We start from the raw sequence: 22,587 nt of genomic DNA on the forward strand, positions 1-22,587 counted from the left end.
TAAAATGCCAAACTTTCAGACCCAAAAAGCACTCTGAATTTTTATATAGATATTCATATCTTAAATAAAAATATTTACCTTCAGTTTATTGTATAAAGTATGTCTTTGTTCTTATAATTGCCTTAAATATTTCTTTTTGGGTTAAATTTACCATCAATTAAACTCTGATTGATTATTATATATTTTCAGTAAGCTAGAAGAGAATGTGATCATAGCATTTCAAGAATCAAAGTTTGATAAGAATAAGATACATTTTCTTCTCTTTGTAAGCCCACACATTACCTAAGTGAAAATGTAGTTTGACATGCGTTAAAATTTGGATCCTACGAGGCAGAAATATATTTCATATATTAATATGTATGAGTATCTCTGCAATCTTTTGTTCATAATCTAATTACACCTCACCTTTGTCCACAACAGAGTTAGAACTGAAGGGAATATAGCTAGTCAAATCCTGACACTCCAAGTGTGAATTCTTATACATTTGTCTTGTATAGAACACATAAAAAGGTATTTAAACTGCTCTTCTTTTTAAAGGAAGGAAATATGTATAATACTTTTATGTATTTTTTTAATAAAAAATACATAATAATTTTAATAATCTTGGCTGGATTAACATTCTAGTAAATGTTTTATTTTAATAATCTTGGCTGGATTAACATTCTAGTAAAATTTGGAGTGAAGTGGTAGAACCTGTTGTTAAGCAATGATAACGAAGACATCAATAGAGCCCATTAAATTATTGCTCTTATTTGTAAACATTTAAGGAAATGAGCAAAAGCTTCCTAACACCGCATCTGCATAGTATTGGTCATGCTCCTTTCTCTGCTTTGTCTACTGCTGAGGAGCATATGAATACATTTTATAGCTACTCCTCTCCCGCCCTCCTTTCCTTCCTTCCTTCCTTCCTTCCTTCCTTCCTTCCTTCCTTCCTTCCTTCCTTCCTTCCTTCCTTCCTTCCTTTCTTCCTTCCTTCCTTCCTTCCTTCCTTCCCTCCTCCTTTTTTGCCCTAGTTTCTCCTTGGAGATATGCTCGTATTACTCATTTTCCTCTGCCTTCTTTAGTCAGCATGTATATTGCTTATTTAGTCAGCATGTATATTTCCAATAAACAAATTTAAGAAAAGTAAAAGAAGTTATTTCTCATACTGTAACATTTCTTACCACCTCTCTTACTCTTACACTCCAAACTCTATTCCTTTTCATCATTTCTCTAGGTTACATACACAGGACTTTCAACTTTTGCAAGAATCTATAGCCCACACATATCTAAAACTCCGTCCATTCATTTATTCAACAAATATTTATTTAGTGTTTATTGTTACCCAGGCTCTGTGTTGGAAATAATGGGAAGAAAGGTAGTGATGTGGTTATTCCAGAAACAGGATAAGATTCATGAAACTCAGAAGTTTGATCAGAACGTATTGCCCATACCTGTGCAAAATATGGTCCTAGACACTGGGCTACAAAAGATTGAAGACAATCTGTGCTCTCAAGTGCTTACAATATAATTGAAAAGCCAGAATTCTTGGCACTGATAGGCGAAATGACTGAAGGACACTTAGGGTAAAATATTCCAACATACTCAAATCAGCATAAAGTAAATAGCGTGCAGGAGTATTTGAGAGAACAGTCAAAATTTAGTTTACTGTATCAATAGAAGCCTACTGCATGAAGGGAATTTGAAACTGAATTTTGATGCCCATGAAAGATGTGTATTTCCAGGAGATAAAAGAATAACCACAGTAATTTGTACAAACATGGGAATAAGCAAACTGCATATTCTGAAAGATAAAGTATTTGCTTGGTAAGATATTTGCTGAGAGGAATAGTTCTCAAAATGGTGGCTGATGAGCAGGCATAAGAGAGTTACCTCAGAAGTCTTTCCCCAGCTGATTGCACATTATCTTCTCTCTCTCTTCACTTTCTGTTTGCTACATTTCTTTCCATTTTTCTGTGATGTCCCTTGCAGTGGATATAAGGGCGAATCTGTGCATGTTGCAGTTAGGAAAGGCGGATTGCAATTTGAAGAAAAGTTCCACAGAACCAATGTCTCCATACTACCTGTTTTGAGTTAGGACACAATGATTTATGGAAATGTTCACATATATTTTTGAAATGGAATAGGAGTAGTGAAAGGTGTATCTCATAACTGGGTAGCCATGTTTAAATTAACATGAGAAGTGAGTAAGTGTCAAACTCAAGCCTGATTCATTCAACAAATAAAATATTACCGACTATAGTTTTATATACTGTTCAACATTCCACACCACATCTTTCCCTATTTTGAACCTTAAATTTAAGCCTTTATTAAAAACTACATCTGTGCAATAATGCAGTATGTAAACTGTCATTTGTTTCATAAAGATGTTAGTAGATGGTGTCCACATATATATGCATTTTGTGTGTGTGTGTGTGTGTGTGGATATATATATATCCAGAATTCATTTGATCAATGTTCACTTATTTTATCCACATTTATAAAGAGAGAAGAGTATGTGATCCAAATTAAAATGCAATGCCATTATCATTTATACTGTTAAAATTCAAATCACAAAAATAAATGGGGGGAGCAATATTACAGATGACAAAAATACTTTAAACTATGTATATTCTGCCCTGAAATAGCCATTGCTCTGAAATATGTTACATAATAGATTATAATACTTTAATACATAATAAAGTTTTCTTAAAAATATTAATAATTGGTTGTATTTCTTAAATGCATTCTAGTAATGGGCTAAGGACAGTTATGTTAAAATAGCCCAAAAATTAACTTGCAGGCAATGAGGAGTTATTGTTTGTACACAAGAAGCTATTAATATTTAAAAGAAGAAAAAAGACCTCATTTATTTTACACATCTGTACCATGAACTAATCTAAATGTTTTAATATCATTATCTTAGTTCATCCTAGTGATGTTTTGCATTAATATTTACGTTTAATTATAATTTGTTTAGTTACCATTAAGGTTTGATTTTCAGTGAATTTGTTAACAGATGCTAATTGAAGTAGCTTAGTAAATCAACTGTGGGATTTAAACTTTTCCAAAGATAGCACACTTACAGGTTAATACAAAAACCCAGTTCAAACTTTCTCCGTTAAGCCTTTATCAAAAGGTCTTTAGAAATAGGACATTTTCATTTTACCCCTATCTTTCCATTGTACCTTTGTTGAAGAAGGTTTCCTAAAGAAAAAGGGAAAGATTCATGGACCTGGTTATTCCACAGACAGATTTCATACTTATACCTGTAGTTAACATTTTTCTCTACCTACTTTTATAATTGCCAACTGAAAAAATAAAACAACAAATGAAGGGTCAGCTAGGAAACAGAGGGACAGATTTCAATTTTGAATTCAAATTTGGTTAAGCAGAGAACGCGTAGGGGAAAAAAAATTCCAATTGGATTTAATACACATAAAAGATTGGATTTAGATGGACCTGAAGGTTTTCTACTAAAAAAAAAAAAAAAAAATACAGGTTTGTTAATACTTTACATCTTTGATGGACTTGTTTTTAATCATAAAGTTTGTTAACACATACTAAAAAGAAAAGCATTTTAAGATAAATTGTTTTACCAGAATTCTGAAGAAAAAAAAAACAAACCTTAGAATTCTATGTGGCCACATAATGTTTGAATAGTCAAAAGTTTACACTGTAAATAAAAGCAGGAACAATATACGAATTCTAGTAGCTTTAATGAAGCCAATATTTTGGATGCCATGGCAAAGATAAAGAGCATTGAGTTTCATGTTTTTGAAACACTTAACTGATTTTGTCAATTTCCAGAAGTAGTTATATTTTTACTATAGGTTTTGACTTTTTTCATCAGACTTATGAATGATATCACAATCAGGGTATATATGTTGAATTATCTTCTCAGCCTAGGTACAACAATAAATGAATTGGGCATTTTGTTACTTGATATGAGAAATGTCATCAATCCCTGATCTTGCTTTGACACCTGATTTGAGCTCAATGAATACGCCCTTAGTCATAAGATTATCTTGGCACTGAGTCAGAAACAGAAGTAGAAGCAGGGATGTCAGGAATAGTGAAAGCAATGAGTTCTGCAGGAAGAACAGAACTTCTTTCCATCTCTCCACACAATCAGGTGACATCTTTCTTTCAACATCTTTTTTTTTCAGAGTTGACTTTGACACGCCCAGGTTTGGGGAAGTTATGCTCTTGTTTCAAAGCTACCAAAAGTAATTATATAGTGTTTCGTCATTCAAAAAGACTGTAAACCTACAAGTTCTTAGCAAAATGTATCAGAAATACAAAAGCTCTGTCTTCACATATAACACATTGTAATATAAGTAATAGAGTACCTTGCATTATCAAGAGAACAATCTCCCAATTGTTATAATTGAATCAAAATAAAGTATTCATGTTTGTTTTTATCTAAGTCAATGGCACATTCTTCTTAATACAGTTTGTTTGGTTTTGATACAACTTAATACATTGCAAACTCATCAATTCATTGTACTACTCATCTTACTGGTAAGTAGATAGACTAAATATACTAAAGAAACATTTAATTAGGCATGCTGAGACTTTCTGTTACTGGGTGGTGAAGAAGAAAGGCTTCTTTTTACTAACATTCATGTGTTTTAAAGTTTAATGTTACTATAGGAGTTAGTTTGGGTCAAATTGTAAATTTATTATGATGCCTTTGGGCTGTGTATCTTTGAAATCCACCACAAGAATTATTTTCTATTAGAATTTTTAATGTAAAAGTTCATCTATGTAAATGCAATAGAAAAAAATACATTTTTTCAATAATATGTATTATCAGGAGTAAAAATTACCAAAATTAAAGAAGATGGCCATAACATGTTGCCTCTTCACAACTACCAACCCCTGTTATACACTTGATTTCTCCATATAAAAAAATATGTCCCTTCAATTCAGATTCCCTATAAGCAAACTAAAGATGGTAATATTTGTTTATTATTATTACTACTATCATCAAACATTTTAATTTCAGGATGATGTTTTAAAAGTAAAACAGGATGTTGGATGTCTTAAACTGGACCTTCTTTTATATTTCACTTTAAATATCTCACTTTTCCTACAGACTTAGATAAATTTAAAAGGTCTTGTCTAATTAATGAAGTTACGAAAATTGTTTTTACCTGTAAAATTTGTTCTATAAATAAAAAAATGGAAAAATAAGTACTTGCTTTTTATTAGACTTATGTTGTATACTTATATGAAGAAATTAGTTCCTATACTCTGAAGACTTAAAATAAATCACAATGTCACTGAGACGTATCCCCTATGATTTAAATAACAAAATGAAACAAATTGGAAGATAACATAACTTTTAAATTCAGAAATATTAATTACAGTGTTACTTTTTACATGTGAATATTCCAAAAGTGAAGACTCGTAATTTAATCCAGCTTCTCTTGGATGGTGGTTAGACAGAAGCAAGAAAAATAAATGCATAAAACAGAAATTGTTATACATATAATGAAAAATGTGTAATTTACATAGAAGTAAAATTCAGCATATATAAACTATATACATGTATATACAATGTATATACATATATAATAGTACTATATATATATACACAAACAAACACACACACACACAATGGCCCAATTACACATGTGTTATTGCTCCTATTACTTTTAAAAGGCCTATAGTATATTAAACAGAACATAGTATATTGAAGAGAATACGGTGATTTTAGTGATACTTATTTGTGTTCCGTTCACCTGAATATTCACAGTTGAAAATTTTGAGTTAAGTTATAAATGTCTAAGTTCCAATGAAACTAGCTCACATCACTTAAGATGGAGTGTCCATTGATTACCATTTCCTCTCACATTATCTTGACTTGTTATAGTCGTATTTCTCAAATTTTGTGTAGCATTTCATTAATGCTTCCTTTGTCATAGCCATTTCACAAAAGTGTAACATTTATTGGCCTAGACAACGTAATTGCCAAAGGACAGGACTGTACAAATAATGAATTTACACTAAGTGAATCAAAATAATGTGTTGCGATAGTTAAAGTTCTTTTGTTCTATAATTGCATTATACATTTTCATAAACCTAAACATATTCGTTTCAAATATGAAGGGTTTAAAGTAATACTGCCAGGTTTAAAAAGAAATCTTCAAGCTCAGTCATTAAATTTTCCTTTTGATTCTCTCTCTCTAAACTTTGTTAAAATTATAGTGTTCATCATCCTTATTTTTAAGTATTTGCAATTAGATAAAATAATATAGCATTCTAAATAAAAATATGAAAACATCTACATAAATAATACCACATATGATGTATAACATGATGTTAAAATTGTTATTGAATTAAACTAATAGTTAATTTCCAATTATTTCTCACTAATCCTCTTATAGTTTGAGATATTATAATATTTTTATTATTTCTAAATATTATTACTATACTTAGTAATAAAAATAGCAATGAATAATGGCAAATATCTGTCAGAACTGGGTCTGCTTCAGTTAAGTTAGTCATCACAATGAAGTGAATTAGTACTCTTTTTCTTAAAAATAAGTATTTTACTGCAGCAAAAACATAAAACATATTTAATCATAGTACCTACATTAATATCCATCATGTTTAATGAAAACAGATCTGGTATTATAAATTGAAGCTAACTTAGGTAATGTTAATGCACAGCAAAAATAAATGTCCTAATCAGGGGGTAGAAAATTCCATAAAAGCAAAAAACTATTCCCTCAAATACAAAATTCCGTTCTCGTATAAATTTATTTTTACTAAATAAATAAATGTATTTCTCATTCAAGGGTGAAAGTACCAACTATATTTAAGACCAAACAGTCTTACTTTCTGTATTTCATAAGTAAAATATAAACATTATAATTATCAAGTTATATTGTAATTTGATATCGTTTATGGACGCTCATTTCTCAAATGCTGAAAGCACCAGGGTCTTTTTGAGATTGTACTCTAGCTTGATTTGTATAATATGCTGTGTTATGAATATGAACATTTTCATTAAAGAAATGAGGACTATTATCTGAAGCATCTAGCTTTGCACTTCTAAGTTTTTACTATGCATATGCTTTCTATTATTCCCCAAACCATTTGATTAGGAGGAACAAAAGTATGATAAATTGCTAGTTCAGAGACTCTATAAATTGGGCTTTGAAACACTTAAAGTGTCATATTGGTTTTATGTACCTTAAAAAAAAAAAGAGACAGATAATTAGAAAGAATAAAGGAGGTGGGATAACTAGAAGAAAGGTATTTGTGGGAAAGTAAAAAAGAAAGCAAGAAAGAAAAGAAGAAGATGAAACAAAAAAGAAGAATGACACCTATTTAATAGTGGGCCTGAGTCTTCTGCATAAGAGCTTCACTTCAATATTACACAGAGAGATGAAGTGGATGATGTTCATGGGCTTCTTCCTTCTAAAATAATTCCAAAATATATTCAAATAATTGAGCATAAAAGTTTGTCAAGTGCCCCAAAACTGCAATTTTATATGGATATACTTGTTTTTTTATTTTTATGCATACCTATGCTGACATTTCTGTATGATTAATCAAGAGAAATATAAATATACTCTTGTAGACATTCATGGGGCTTTCATTTTGTTACTACAATGGCTTCATGCTATAGTAGTGACACACCTTCAGAAACTGCTAGACTCGTTCTCTTTTTGTGGACAAAAAAATGTGATATAAGGCATCAGTGACTTGTGATGAATTACATTCAGCACGTAATGATAATTCCTACTATGGGCACTTTGAGGAAACACTAGCGGAGAACACCGGGCTCGCTGCACAGTTCTGCAGGTCCTGGGTCTGTGGATCTCTGGAGCTCTGCTGCCCTCTAATGGCCTACTTCGGTAAGTGCCTGCCTCATAGGTCTGTTTTCTTAAGTTTCCTCCACCAATTTGATACCGGCGCCGTAAAAATCCAGTATTCTTTGGTTTCGCTCACATATAAGTGGACCTAAACTTGGCTTGTTGTCAGGTTAATTTTTCTACATAATTTTAATGTCATAGGACGAAAAACTCATTCAGCATCCTCTGACTTAGTTCAAACGTTATTGGGGCCAGTTGTTGTCAGTGGTTGGAAAATAGTAGTCAAATTTAAGTGACAGCTTTCACAGGATTCTGGCCATATAATTGGCTCCAAGGCCAAGGCCTTTGATATTTACTGGGTTGTGTGGGTGTATGTGGAAGCGTGTGGGTGTATGAGGGTGTGCATGTAATTGGACTACATATTTTAAAAACAATAGCAATTTTATTTTCCGATTTCTTTATGTCATCTATTATCTTAAGATGTACGGATCCTTGATTACGTTCTCCTAATTAATCCTGTACTTCTCAGTGATCTAGTTATTTTATTTTCTCCCCCTTGCATCTTGCCTAGGAAACGTGCATCATTGGTTACTAAGATTGAAATTCATAAGTCAAGGAAAAAAAAAAACAACTGTAAGTCAGATTTTAAGTCTCAATTGTATCCTGGTTTGGAATAGAGATGGTGGGATATAAGATTTATCAACATCACAGTGCATCAAACCCGTTAATAAACTACTTTCTGTGTAACAAGTAAAAGAAATCATTTTTTAAAATGGGAGCACGAAAGGCATGGCATAGCTGGAGTTTAAGGTTCAAGCTTTGTATCCTCTATATATAATGTATTATGTTTTTCAAAAACTTTTTATTAGGAAAGCTATACCAGACGCATAATCACTATACAATGATTAAACATTACCTTTACAATTTATAATCACTGAAATTACAGAATAAATATATGCACATTTCTTTTGAATCTTTGTGTGTGAGAGAGAAAACATTAAAAGTGCTTCCTACAAAGCTGTTAGTGATATATACCCAGTTGCTTTTTTTAAATATTATATATATATATATAAGAAAGTGCAGATGTTCTCCAAAAAATCTTGGCATCAGGATGAAGTGTCACAAAGAGGGTGCTCACCCCTAGGCGCGTGTCTTCGGCTGTTAAACCACCAGGCCTCCACTTCGGTAGAATCCAGCCTAGAATGTGACTTTTCCCAGGGTGATAGGAGAGATGCTGTGAGCTGTACACTAGCAGTGAAGGGTAGTGGAACTATGGAGAGGAGAAAAATGGATCAAACCCGAACTAAGCAGATTGGGTTGAATGGGAATGGTAAGGAGTGTGTGTGTGTGTGTGTGTGTGTGTGTGTGTGTGTGTGTGTGTGTACCTGCACCAGCAGGAAGAAACTGCAGGTTTAGGGATCACGGTTTGCAGATGGATATGTGTATGAGAGACAAGATAGTGAGTGAGAACATTCGAGCAAAACCCGCCCCCTCCCTCCCCGTCTTGCAGTTTCCAGGCATGCAGCAAACTGCATTGTTAATACATGTACAGAATCTGTGCCATGATGAGAAGAAAGAAAGCCACAAATGACAAATGTCAACTTGTTTCCCCCCTCCCTTTAAAACAAAACTACAACTAAAAAAAAAAATAGTTACTGAAAATAAAAAGACACATTGAATTTTACTTAATTAGGATCCATACAATGATCCCCGGTATACCTTATACATGGCACAGTCAAAGTCTCAAGTTTCAGTATAAAAAAATAATGATAACATTTGCTGGCAAAAGTCTGCGAAGGCACTTCATTGATTAATGATCTGAGTATGGCCCTTCCTCCAAATCACATCTGAGAGGGGAGAGCATACATCTGTATTCTCTAGTTATCATGCGGTTTCAGTTTTGTTCAGGGTAGGGAAGATCGTGAGGATGGAGTTATTGGGACAAGTGTAAAGGGAGCAAGGGATATATTTCTTTTATTTTCCTTTTCTTTTGGGAAAAAAAAAAAGCACTAATATATTTTCTTCTCTCTGTTAGAACCTATATGTTGTCTTCTCCAGGACTTCGAGGTAATCCGGCTTGGTTTGAAGTTTGGCCCTTAACTCGAGGTAATCACTTTTTTGGGTTTGGTGGTCTGTGAAGCCCTTTCCAGCCGAGAAGAGAAGGGTTTCTTTGAGCCTGGCGTCCTGCTGTAAGTCTGGGTATTGCATGCCAGGAGGATGCACGTGCAGTTCCTTTAATTTGGGCACTGTTCCATAGAGACAGTCCACAAATCCCACTGTGCAGGGGGCAGGCTGTGGCCTCTCTCGGTCTAGTAGCATACTGCCACCACCACAGCCTCCCCCGGGAGGAAACAGCACCACCCCACCATTTTTCTCATGGTGGCGGAACCCTGCCAAGTCTCCCCCAGTTCCCCCAACTACTCCTGAAACCCCACCAACTGCTGGGTGGTGAGGATGAGGGTGATGGTGATTCACCGTCACTATGGTGTTAAGCTGGGAGCTGGACACTGCCAGGGCCCACTCCTTCTCTTTTTCCAGCAAGGTCCGGTAGTTACTATGGTTCTCCTTGGGTGTCTCAGCAAACTGCTCACTTCCTAGGAGAGCCTCACCCATTCCCGGTGGTTGTGTCCCTGGACCCCCACGTTCTGCACTCCCTGCTTCTTGGGCTGATGAAACAGCCACCTCCTCCTCCTCACGAGGCTTGTAGATGGGGTTGTTGCACATTTGGGTAACTGGGTGGGGGATGTACTCATACACATGACCTACAGGAGGGGCCTTCTCTGGAGAGGAAAGAGTTGGTCGACCTCCACCCCCACTTCCACCACCACCACCTCCACCATCCTCAAACAGCCGGTGGCATTGCATTTGGATGCCAGTAAGGTCCACACCTTCCTGCCGCTTGCTTCTGAAGGGCAGCTTCTTTCGACGCCTTCGGAGCACGTAGGCAAAGAGGCCTGCAGCAACAAAGACTGCTGAGAAAAACAGTACCAGAAGGCTGAGAATTAACACAGAAAGTGGCACAGGGCCCCCAGGAGGAGAAAACTCATAAGGTGATGCACTGGTTGGTGCCCCAATAAGGTGGGAATCTCCAGGCTGGGCTGGGGATGCTCCAGCTGGTGCAACGTGCAGCATCTCTGGGCAAAGAACTTCCAGCTCAATAGTGCGCACATCACGGTGCGTGAGGTTCTCAGGGCTCCTGCAAAGCACATCACCAACCACACTGACTGAGCTGATGGTTTCGATCCACTGTTTAAAGGGGACCAGGTCACAAGTGCAGTCCCAAGGATTCTCATTGAGGTCTATCTGGACAATGGCGTTCAAGTGTTCCAGGACACCAGCCACGGGAAGATAGAGGAAGTAGTTCTTCCTCAGGTTGAGCCGGGCCAGGGATGTGCCTGCAAAAGCATCCGTTGGCAGGGTCCTCAGCAAGTTATTATTGAGGAATAGCAGCTTCAAGTTGGGCATGAGGCTGAAGGCTGCAGGCTGGATTTCCCGGATGACATTGAACTCAAAGTACAAGTAGTGCAAACTCTGTAGGCCTCGGAACATGCCTGGTGTCAGCTTCTCTATATCGTTGCCATTAAGAAAGAGGCTTTTTAAGTTGGGCAAGTTGATAAAGGCCCCATCTTGGACATAGGAAATACGATTGTTCCCCAGATGCAAGAGATCCAAGGAAGAAAAATTCCAAAAATCAGAACGGTATATTTTCTGAATCAGATTGCTACTCAGATACAGTTTCTTGGCATTCAAGGGCCTTGGAAGAAGTTCAGAAATGTTATTAAATCCTCGCTCTTTGCAGTTGACAGTCAAGCCAAGGTCATTGATGTGCAAATTACAGGTACACCCAGTGGGGCATATAATGGGGATTGGTGGTCTGGTCTGATAAGGAGCAATGGGAGGCTGGTTTGGACCAGGATATAAAGCTTGGGAGGTGGAGGGTGGCCTTGGTGTTCGAGGCTGTTTGGTGGGCTTAGGCTGTTTATTTGAGGACTTGTATTCAACAGAAGAAGCAGTAAAATGGACAGAGGATAGCATTGAGGAAGGCTTAGTTGGCCATGCATTCTCCTTACTTGATGACAAATGTGGAATTCCCAAACTAGCCTCTACCTCAGAGTCAGACAACAAAGGACAGAGTTCTGTCTTCTTGATTTCTCGTAGGTCCTTTCCATGGAAATGGAAAGGGGTCTCACAGGTAATGTCTCCCACCAGGGCAGTATAAGGAATGCGTTCCAGCCAACTCTTCAGTTGTACAATTTCACATGTACAGTTCCAAGGGTTTTCTTCCAGCTGGAGTTCCATCAGGCTTCTGCCAATGTGATCTAGCATTCCTCGGTAAAAAAGAACCTTTAACCTATTTCCACGTAGGTCCAAATGGGTTAAAGAGACAGCCTTAAATAAATTGGTCGGAAGCATGGGGATGAGATTATCATTTAAAATCAGAACCCTCAATTTACTTAGGTTCCGAAATGCCCCACTCTCAATACGTTTAATGACATTGTAATCTGCCTGCAGATATTCTAGACTTTCCAAGCCAAGGAAGGTGTCATTTCTGAAGACATCCAGTTTGTTTTCATGTAGATATAGTCTCTTTAAATTCTTAAGACCATTGAAAGCTCCAGTCTGAATGTCCTGCAATGCATTGTTCCCAAGATTAATAGACACAGCATTATTCAAATGAAGAAAACTGTTGGTGTATAATTTCCTCATAGAATTCCTCTGCAGATACAGTTTAAAAGGTCTTGACCAGAACTCGGTAATCTGACTAATATTTGTAAATCCTTTACTGTCACAATGTATATGAAAGAGGCTTTCTTTAACTTCACAGTAGCATGGATCAAAACAGGGCTCATCTATTTCCTCTGAGTCCTCTATTAGGGGAATCGGGGTAGTCCATCCTAGAGCAATTGTGCTTAGAAGAATGATCCACAACATCCTTCCTCTGTGAAGCATCTCAGCTATGGAAGGTTTCATCGTTCGTGGTTGATTACAAAACTGCAACAGAAATAAAAATGCAGATTTTTAGCTTTTAGTCATATGTACTATTTTAATTGACTCCTACATGTGGGGCATTTTAAGAGCTATATAAAAACTTCAGCAATTGTAGAAGTGACACTCAAAATGAGCTAGCAATACACTTAACGTTTAGAGTGTGTCCTATATTTTAAACTTAGGAGACTCTGAAATATTGAACCATGCAGTGACATTTTCCTGAACCAAGCCATATTTGGTAAACGGCATATCGCATGAACAAAAGCAGACTGCATTGCCTCTGTATAACAAACAACAGAACTGGTACATCGTACTTCCTTTTAGGCATAGGCAGATTCAGTAATAATAGCAATAATGTGGCCATTACACCTGTTTGCCTGTTAAAACTCATGTTGACATCAAAGATACTCATAATAAATCTGATTGGAACTCTGATGGGAAAAATATGTTCTTTGAATTATAGGTTTTGACTATTAAAAATACATGACATACTCCAAAATTATTATATTGATTAGTATGATAAAGTGTGAGCCTGTTGCTCAATATCAGATGTTGAGATGTGTAAAATGATCAGCAACTCAGGAAAACTTAAGATTTATTTTTACGAAATGATCATAACATGCTTTATAACAGTGTATAGTCAGTATGTACACTATATGTCCACATCCTTTGGCCCAAGAATAGAATACTGTCATCTTCTTTAATTTAATAAGTAATTTGTATATATTTGTATCATTTAACTATTTAAAGCATGTAGGAGTCATTAGCCCTTCTAAAAAACATGCCCATGCAATTGTCAGAGCTAAAGATAGGGACAGCTAGAGGATGCTGAGTCTGAAAGTGTCTGAATTAAAACATTCGCAAAGCTTAGTTTGGAATGTGTATCTGTGCCTTCAAGATCAACTGAGGAACCCTTTAAAAAGCTGGAAGAGCAGGTGACTGGTTAGAGGGGAGGCGGGTAGTTAAAGTCAAGAGAGAGTGGAAACCTCTATTCTTACCTGCTGATAAATGACCTATCACATGAAATAAATTTCAAAAAAGATATCATTCTTTTCCAATCAGAAGAAACAAATGCAATGCACTATTCTGATAACATAGAGTCTTCCTCTATGCATCGCTTTCCTTGCCTAATAACATCAGTATATGAAAATGTTTACATAAATAAATGATAATAATGCAGTTTTATTATATTCTCCTTCCTGAGTCACTAAAATATCCATCAAAATTGAATAGCTGATTTTAATCAATAAAAATAAACCAAAGTTTCTAGCATATATTTTCCTCACAGATAGCACACAGAAAGATATATTTCATCAACCTTCTTCTTAAAACACAATGATATAATTTATAGGAAAAGTGAAAAAATAAATCTTCACATTACACTTGTATATAATGTTCACAGCTATAAAGAAAGGAGATACCGTGAGAAAGCAAAGAGAAGTCTGCCTCAGACATGCAATACTGAAAAATTAAAAACAATTTAATGAAAAAGAGGGAGAGAGAAAAGGCAGAAAAGCCTACATTGCAGTATCAATTAGTCTTCCATCTCCCTTATGAAATATTAAAATCTACTTAATTTCTTCCTTCTTCACTATCTTAAATATTTTTCTTGTTTTTCAGGTCCCTGTGGTTTAGGCAAAAAAGGCTCCAGATGTCTTGGACTTACCTATTTTGCCAGAGTTTTTTGGGTTTCTTTTCTTTTCTTTTCTTTTTTTCTTTCTTTTTTTTTTTTGTAATTTATTTATTTATTTACTTATTTGTTTATTTATTTATTAGCCTGGAACCGTGAACCATGAAAAGAAAAAGAAAAAAAAAAAAGCTTGAGTTTAAGGATTCTCTCTCTTTCCCTCCCACTCCCTTTGCTTTGCTGAAGCTGAAGCAAAAGGGGATAAAAGGGGGTTGGGCGGGGGGACTAAGAGGAAAAAAAAAAAAGCAGCAAGCTTGAGACGTGCTGGGAATGCAATGGGCTCTTCAATGGGCTTCTTTAGGATGCAGAACTGCCGCTTGGCACACTCAATAGAGGAGGGAGGAGAAGGGGCTGCAGCAGGCTTCCAGCTCTGCTGCCCCTGCCGCTGCCGCCGCGGTGGCTGCTCTCTCTGGGTACCCACAGCACATCACTGGTCACTGGGAGGAAGGGCGGGAGGGAGGCAGGGAGGAGGGAAGGCTCAATCACAGTGCAGAATCTCAGACTTCCCTCGCTCCGGCTTTAAAAATATATATGTGCTATAACCCTGAACCCAGTATTCCACGTCATGAAAATGAGCTCCAAAGGGAACGCGCTTAGCATAGGTTCGGGAGCGAGCGATAGGAAGCCCTGACTATACAGTTGTGAGTGAGTGAGTGTGTGTGTGTGTGTGTGTGTGTGTGTGTGTAGGAAAAATAAGTAGGGGGATAGAGAACACAAACTGGCAAAATAAGAAACAAGAGGGAAGTGGGAGGAGACCAACCTATGGGAAACATTTCTTTGGTGGGGAAGGTGGAGATGGGGGAGGGGGGCGGGGGATAGGCATTTTAGGCATTTTCTTTCTTTCTTTCTTTCTTCTCTCTCTCTCTCTTTTTTTTTTTTTTTTTTTTTTTTTTTTTTTTTTTTTTTTTTTTTAACTCTCAAGGATACCATCCCCTGGATCATCTGCTCCTCTAGTTTCCAAAGCTCCCCCTCTCTAGTGCAGGTGGTTTGAAAAGTGAGACTGTCCTTCGGAATTATCTTTTTCAAAGGACAGCCATTCCCTGAAATGACGGGGATGGGGGGAAAATCCAGGTCCCCAAAGCAGAAAAGCTAAATCCGTCTGATTCTGCCTGGGTGTCCCGAATAAAAGCTCAGACAGCCTGAAAGACTTGGACCGAGTTTCTCCTGCATTTTGCTTCGATCCCTTTGCACCAGGAATTCTTTTGTTGTGCTGCAGGTCAAAGCCTTCGATATCCCCTGGATTCAACAGCATTTCTTTTCTTTCACCTTTTTAAAAACAGAGACAAGCCAATTCTCTGGAAGGAGATACCACTTGGGTAACAATGGTACATTTCACATTCTGCCGCCGGAAAAGACCTCGCGGGATTGGGGTGGATTTAAGGATTTGAATGTTTTTGTCCGCTCTTTCTTTTTCTTTCTTATTTTTTAAACTCAAATATTTCTCAGTGAAATTTTCGGGAACTGGATCCTAGGGAGTGGTGGGAGTGGGGATGGAGGTGATTGAAGGAAGATATTGTATTGTAGAGGGACTACCAGATGATAGTTCAGGAACCCTCTCAGAGGAATTTTTTAAGGCTCAGCTGACAGCACTACAGTCCTGCCTGCTGGGAAGGAATGCAGCTTGGTGAGGAAACTGGGGAGAGCCAAGTGTGCAGCAAAGGAGTCTAATTAACAGGACCCGTGTGCTGTGGATGCTCCCCATCTGCCCCCACCAGCACACACCAACCCTGTCACCAACTTGCCGAGGGGGAGAAGGGAGGGACTTTTTGGTTGCAAAAGAACTAAACTGAACCTCAATTGCCCAAGGGCTCAAAGTTAGTAGGTAGAGACGGTTTCCCCTTAAAGGACGCTTTACAAAAGCAAATTTTAAAGCAAAGCACAGCTTACATATCAATACCTTACTGCTCTACAACAGGTAAATCACCTAACAATGTGTTCCTTAAAAGTCAAAGGCAATTTCCATAATATTTTGCATTTAAAATGACCGCGCGTGAGTCCACTGACACACAGTAGCTAATTTTAGAAACATGCCACCGTAGACTAAGTAAGCAGGAGGGCAGAATTTTCTAACATTCTACCCTTAAAATTCCAGACCCACCCTATTTACTCCCATAGGTCTCAGCCAAGAAGTAAACCAATACCAATAGCCTAAGCTCAGAATCAGAGCAATTCCCTCTTCCTCACCAGCTGCCTGCACCCGCACCCTCCCCCACCCCATCCCCCGCCCAGCACTTTGGGTACCCAATGTGCAGAGGCGGTGACTATTTATCGGGTCTTATCGGAACCCATGATGTGATGGAATCGATGGGTAACCCGGAGGCTGCCCTGAGCTTCCAGATGACGGTAAATATTGTCTCGGCGAGGAAGTCTCTGTTCCTTCTTGAACTAAAACCCCTTAAGTTCTGGACCTGGGCTATGTCCTAAAGGCTATCTCATCTTTTTGCTTTCCTTTAGCTCAGGATAGCGTGTCTAAAAGACAGGGAGGTCTCCAAAAGTTAGGGGTATTGAGCCCATGGGGCCCCGATTTTTTCCGTGTCCTGTTGGGAGCGCCCAGAGCCATTTGTTTGTCCAGAGAGAGGACAAGAAGCCCTTTCTCCCCGCTGTGCCCCCTTCCCACTTCCTCCTCCCCACTGCTGGATCTTACAGCTCACTAATCTCTTCAGATCTAAGATTAAATATTTCAATATGGAAGCAAACTATCTTCCCTAGAACAAGTAATTAAAATGCTGCATCATTCATTTTCTGAAGAGCTTTCAGCCGTCTATAGATCCTTTTCTAATCTGCTGTCGTCAGGCGAAACGCACAATGGTCTGTTTAGAAATGGAAAATTATTAAAAGCTCAAGCGTTTTTCCTTCTACCTCTTACAACACTAGCGAACAATCCACTGGGGGAGGGGTCCTTCGCTCTGCCGCCTGGCCTATTTGTTGGAGTTACTTACGATGTCTTCACCCAGAAAAGAGGTCCGAGGGTATGTTAGTCTCCGATACCCCTCCTTCCACCAACGTCCTTACACCTAACTGATCCAATTCAAAACTGCAACAAACCCCTAGCACCTGTGAGCGTACAGAAGACACCGCGGCCAAACCCGATGTGCTCTACAATGCACATCCTACATACGAGAAATACTGGTTTCAATTAGGCAAAGTAGGAAAGGATGGCGGCGAGTACCTATGGTGCAGAGCGCTCAGGATCTCCGAGGTTTGCTCCGAGGGGCTTCCCAGCGGGAGGGGCAAACTCTCTGGGAGGCTGAATTGTATCCATCATACTGTAGCCTTGTAGCTTCTCCTCTTCTGGCCACCAACTTTCCGAAAGGCTACCAAATCACGCTTGTAATCCGTTTAAATGTTTCCACCTTTGAGATTTGCAGGAAATGGTCGCTGCATACCAATGGGAGAGCCGGGCGCGCACCTAGCGCTGCGATGTCAGTGACAGGGAGCTCACAACCACAGCTCCCTATGCCTTCGATGGCAGGCAGGCAGGCAGGCAGGCAGAGTGAGTGTCCCAGGACTAGGTTCCTTTGATTTAAAATCTCAGTGCTCTCGATCAGTGGAGAGCTTCGTTGTTCCCGAGAGCCTGAGCTCAGTCTCTGGATTTCTCTCTTTCTCTCTTCCTGAAAGGTTGTCACTCACAATCCCTGCCCGAGGCCTCCTTCCATCCGAAAAGATGGAATTAGCCCTTGCTTTTCCAGGGTGTCTTTGCTCTTTGCCCTTTAGGTGGGTGGGAGTGGGGGTGGATGGTGTGTAGATGAGAGAAGAAAAGGGTGGGGAGAGGCGGAAAGGAGGCAGGAAGGGGGCGACTAGATCTCAGATCCCAGCATTGGTCAGACGGCGAAGGTGGGGGGAAAGAAGGAGAGAGGGAGAGAAGATACAAATACACAGTATGGCTGTGCACACCAAATTCCACTTGGATTTGGGAGATCTCAGGCAAAGCACGAAGGCGAAGCGAGCCCGCTGGCAGAGAGTGAGTCCCCTGACCGCTCACCATTCAAGCACCCTCACTTCTCCAGCGGGAGAAGGTGCGGGGGAGGGGGGCGGGAGGGGGAGGGGACCGCCGAACGTTTCAGGCCAAGGAGACGCTCGCGGCGGCAGCGGCGGCGGCATCTTTTAAGACTGACCTGCTTTAAAAGTGCCACTTTAATGGCCTAGGAAATAACTAAAATCGGATTACACGTTACTTACCAACGTCTCCTCCTAAACGGAAGCGCGAGGTCGGGTATAAGGAGTCAATATAGGAAGCGCAGGGCTGGAACCTGAATGCAAATCCATCAGCCGCCCCCAAATCGCGCACCAAGGGAGCGGCGCTCGGGAGCCCCCAGATCAGCCCATCGCCGGAGCTCCGCCAGCGCGTCCCCCCCGCACCCCCGGCCCCTCCTCCGCGCCAACTGTGTAAATCAGCCGCCGCAGTCCTCTCGCCGCGCATCGCAGGCAAAATCCCGGCTTAGGAAGCAAGGAAGCAAGTGATCTCTCTCTCTCTCTCTCTCTCTCTCTCTCTCTCTCTCTCTCTCTCTCTCTCCCTCCCTCCCCCCCCCCCCCCCGCCTCTCGTTCGCTCGATCTGTGCCCCTCTCCCTCTCCCCCATTATCGGTCACAACCTGGCAGCTCTTCAAGAGACACCCTGTGAAATTGAGTGTCGGGAAGTCAGCATTCTGTATCTGTGGATTGATTTGTAACTTGTATTTGCAAATGAGAGAGATGCCTGTTTGGAAAATTACAGCCCAAAAGGTGGGGGGTAATCAAATTAAGAACATCTGAGCTGTATTGGTGGGCGGTATCGCTAAACGCCTCCGGGGAGCGGTTTCCAAGTGATTTGCAGTAATCCCCCACCTTCATGATACATGGGTGACGATTTGAAAGTACACATATTTCCTCATCTGTTTACATTTGCCAGGAGTGGGGGGGTGGGGGAATAAAACTGTAGGGCACAGGGAGTTGGGAGGGGGGCATTTTCCGGAGAGATGCTGGATATCATTTCGTGACAAATTAGATAAGGACACTGAAACAATTATTACACGTATGTGAAAGTGTTATTACAACATTATAGAGGAGACCATTACTCCCACTGCAGTCATACTAATGCAGTCGTTTAGTGCTCCATTCAATCTGCAGTGTAAACCAACGCAATTCTTTTTAATAGATCCCTTTCATCTGCTACTGTGTTGAAAAGAGGGCAGCCTTCCACTAACTCCCAAAGTGAATAGAAGGTAGCCTGGGGAATCATCTCTGTATCTCTTGCCATTTCTTCCTGAAGTGAATGCAATACATTGTCCAAGGCAAGCAAAGTTATTTAGCTATTATAATTGTAGAGGTAGAATGATCTTGACCCTATTTTTAAAATCATTCAAAGAACTCCAACTCACCCTTTGCAAATAAACAGTACTCTCTTTTAATTTATGCATAAAATCCTTTGACAGGCCTGGATATATGTTTTACATCTTTATTTAGTGAATTTGTATATACTATAATTTATACCATCATTAGTTCATATTATGGACATATAATACCACAAGTTAGTGTCCATATTACCTACATTAAAAGATAGGAAAGGATGGAGTTGGTCATAGAGACAGCCAGGGGCCTGTGGAATTTTTTGGGATATATATATACACACACACACTAAATTTAGTATGGCAACTGTGTTGGTTCTGCATAAAGTGAATTTAGATTTTATATATATATATATATATATATATATATATATATATATATATATATATGTATCATACTTATATTGTTTCCATTTGTTCTTTAAAATACTCAGCATTCTTGGAGATTATTAAGATTAGTAAAGTATCTACAGGGACCTAGAAAGTAATAAAAAGCACCATGTATTAAAATGGATTCTTTTTAAATAAAGCATTTCAGACTCACTGGCATGAGTTCCAAACCTCTTTCCAGTATTTTCTAGGATAATAGATTCTTCCATGTGAATTTTACATACAGGAAGACATAAATGGACAAGAAACATTTGTCATAGGTGTTTCACTCACTGGGTCTCCAAATTGGCCTTCAAAGTGGTATATCCAGGCAGGGTTGCCAAAGGAGTACATCTCCATAATGAATCAGTCAGATTTAGGAAAAACCAAACTGCATCAGTAGTTTGATGTGTCACAGAGATATTTTTGGCCTTTTCAGGTGGTTGCCCAATTTGAGGAGAATCACTCCTGGGTACACCATATTTTATGTGGGCAAGTGTGAAATCGCACACATCCCCTTTGAGCCCCAGGGCTGGAGGATATTAGAGTAATCCTGAAAGACATTAGGCAACATCACTCCTAAAGTTACTAGATCTCTTTAACTTTTTGGAACTATTTTCAAGGTTATTTTGATAAGAGAACTATGAATATATTAATTTGTTTACACTGAGCAGATGTTAGTATGGCCTGAGGGTACTGGGGAGCTGCAGAAGATTGAATAGCTAGAACGGGTTGTTAGTGTTAAACGTGAGTACTCCCCATACAAATATTACAGGCCAGATAAAAATATTGTAGAGTAAGTGATTATGATGTAGAGTTGTGAGTTTTTAGTGCTTTCCACACAGACATTTACATGTCCCTAGTTTTATTTTAACCAAACATCATTTACATAAAATAATATATAGGATGTAATTTTTAGTTCAACAAATATTGTGTCTACATTGCTGATGTGTTTTTAAATTATAAACATTACAATATTTCATATAGTTTTTTAAACGATTCTGTCATTTTTCAGAGGGGAACAATGATATCAAAATAACTAAGATAGACTTTATTTTTTCGTCTAGCATATATTTTGCTCATTCTGATACTTTAAATAAAATAAATACATGTTTTAAAAGATTTACTACTAATTAAACTAGGGTTAGAGAACTGTTTGTTGTACAATGAAGTAGGCACTCAAGAAAGTTCCAAACTCTAAATGTAGTTGTAGTAATCTATGATTATGTACAACATACTTAGGTCATTTACGTATTCGGTTTGTCTGTTATTAAGCATTGTAAAAACATTTGTGAAGCATTGTAAAAACATTTGTTAAAAAAAAAACATTTTTTTTTCTCTTTGTTCATTGCAAATTCTGTTTAGGTCAACAAATTACATGTTTGATAACCATCAAAACCTAACTGCCTTACCATTTGCTTAACTTTTGATATACCGCTGTTGAAACAATTGAAAATAAAGTTACACACAATTTTATAAATGGGAACATAGGCTGTAGAAGTTAAACAAATAAAAATATGATAAAACATGAATTAATATTTTTACTTTTGTTGTATGTTTATTTCTGTTGATCTTTCTGTATCTCCATAGAAGAAACACTTTTGAAACATTTTATGTCGTAGAAAAAGTTCCAAACCAATTGATAATTTTTAATAGCATCTTATAAAACTTAGTGAATCAGCATAGATTTAACAAGCTGTAAGTATGAAGAAGCTGCAAGATATTCAATTAAAAATTGATCTTTTATATCCTGTTTCACTAAAACATTTTAAAGCACTTTATAGGCATCTACTAAATGAAACTTCAGCTTCTTTTGAAGTAAACAAGTGTTTTAATCTCAAAGGTTATGTGAGCTATTTTGAGACAATCAGATTTAAACTATTCAGCATGAACAAATGTTTATTTATAGGCTGAATTAGGCACAAAGTTATTGTCTCCTTTTAAAGATATTTTTCAAAATTATTTGGAATTAATAAATTATAGATGTTAAGATTAAAATTACTGAGAGGGAAAAGTTTTAAAAGACTAAGATGAAGAGAAATAAATCAAATGTATAAGTTGAAGTAAATTGATTATTGAATAACGCATCAGGAAATAAATGTAGGTGTTATACATAATGGAAAAAGGTAAATCAAATAAGCTTTAATGGTAGAAAAATATTTTTCAACATGATATTATGAGAGAATAAAATAATAATTTTATAGAATCATAAAATCTCAAGGTTAAGAGGGACTTGGAAGGTAATCTAATTTGACCAATTATGTGATATTAGAATCTACTTCACTATCCCCCAGCAAGTTGTTATCAAGATTATGAACATTTTTTAAATAAACTTTTATTTTTAGTTCCAGGGTACACATGAAGGGTGTGCAGGTTTGTTTCATAGGTATTGGAGCTTAGTGCATTTC

General features: G+C 37.9%; 1 protein-coding gene across 3 annotated transcripts; it reads right to left on the reverse strand.

Moving 5' to 3' along the window:
• Window positions 1-1,269: 1,269 nt before the first annotated feature.
• Window positions 1,270-19,154, reverse strand: LOC105466338 (SLIT and NTRK like family member 3). 3 transcript variants are annotated; one of them, XM_011715340.3, is made up of 2 exons: window positions 19,079-19,154; window positions 1,270-12,803 (listed from the first exon to the last, which is right to left on the reverse strand). In XM_011715340.3, the coding sequence occupies exon 2, from the start codon at window positions 12,780-12,782 to the stop codon at window positions 9,843-9,845; it is 2,940 nt and encodes a 979-aa protein (XP_011713642.2). In that variant the 5' UTR covers window positions 12,783-12,803; window positions 19,079-19,154; the 3' UTR covers window positions 1,270-9,842. The 3 variants fall into 3 exon arrangements, with proteins under 3 accessions (XP_011713642.2, XP_011713628.2, XP_011713634.2); XM_011715326.3 differs by lacking the exon at window positions 19,079-19,154 and adding an exon at window positions 18,667-18,947; XM_011715332.3 differs by lacking the exon at window positions 19,079-19,154 and adding an exon at window positions 17,657-18,654.
• Between the last annotated feature and the right edge of the window lie 3,433 nt (window positions 19,155-22,587).

Source organism: Macaca nemestrina, chromosome 2, assembly GCF_043159975.1.
Source record: "Macaca nemestrina isolate mMacNem1 chromosome 2, mMacNem.hap1, whole genome shotgun sequence".
Classification (NCBI taxonomy): Eukaryota; Metazoa; Chordata; class Mammalia; order Primates; family Cercopithecidae; genus Macaca; species Macaca nemestrina.

Coding starts and splice junctions, on each gene's coding strand:
- LOC105466338 (XM_011715340.3), bottom strand. CDS start 12,782: ATGAAACCTTCCATAGCTGAGATGCTTCACAGAGGAAGGATGTTGTGG.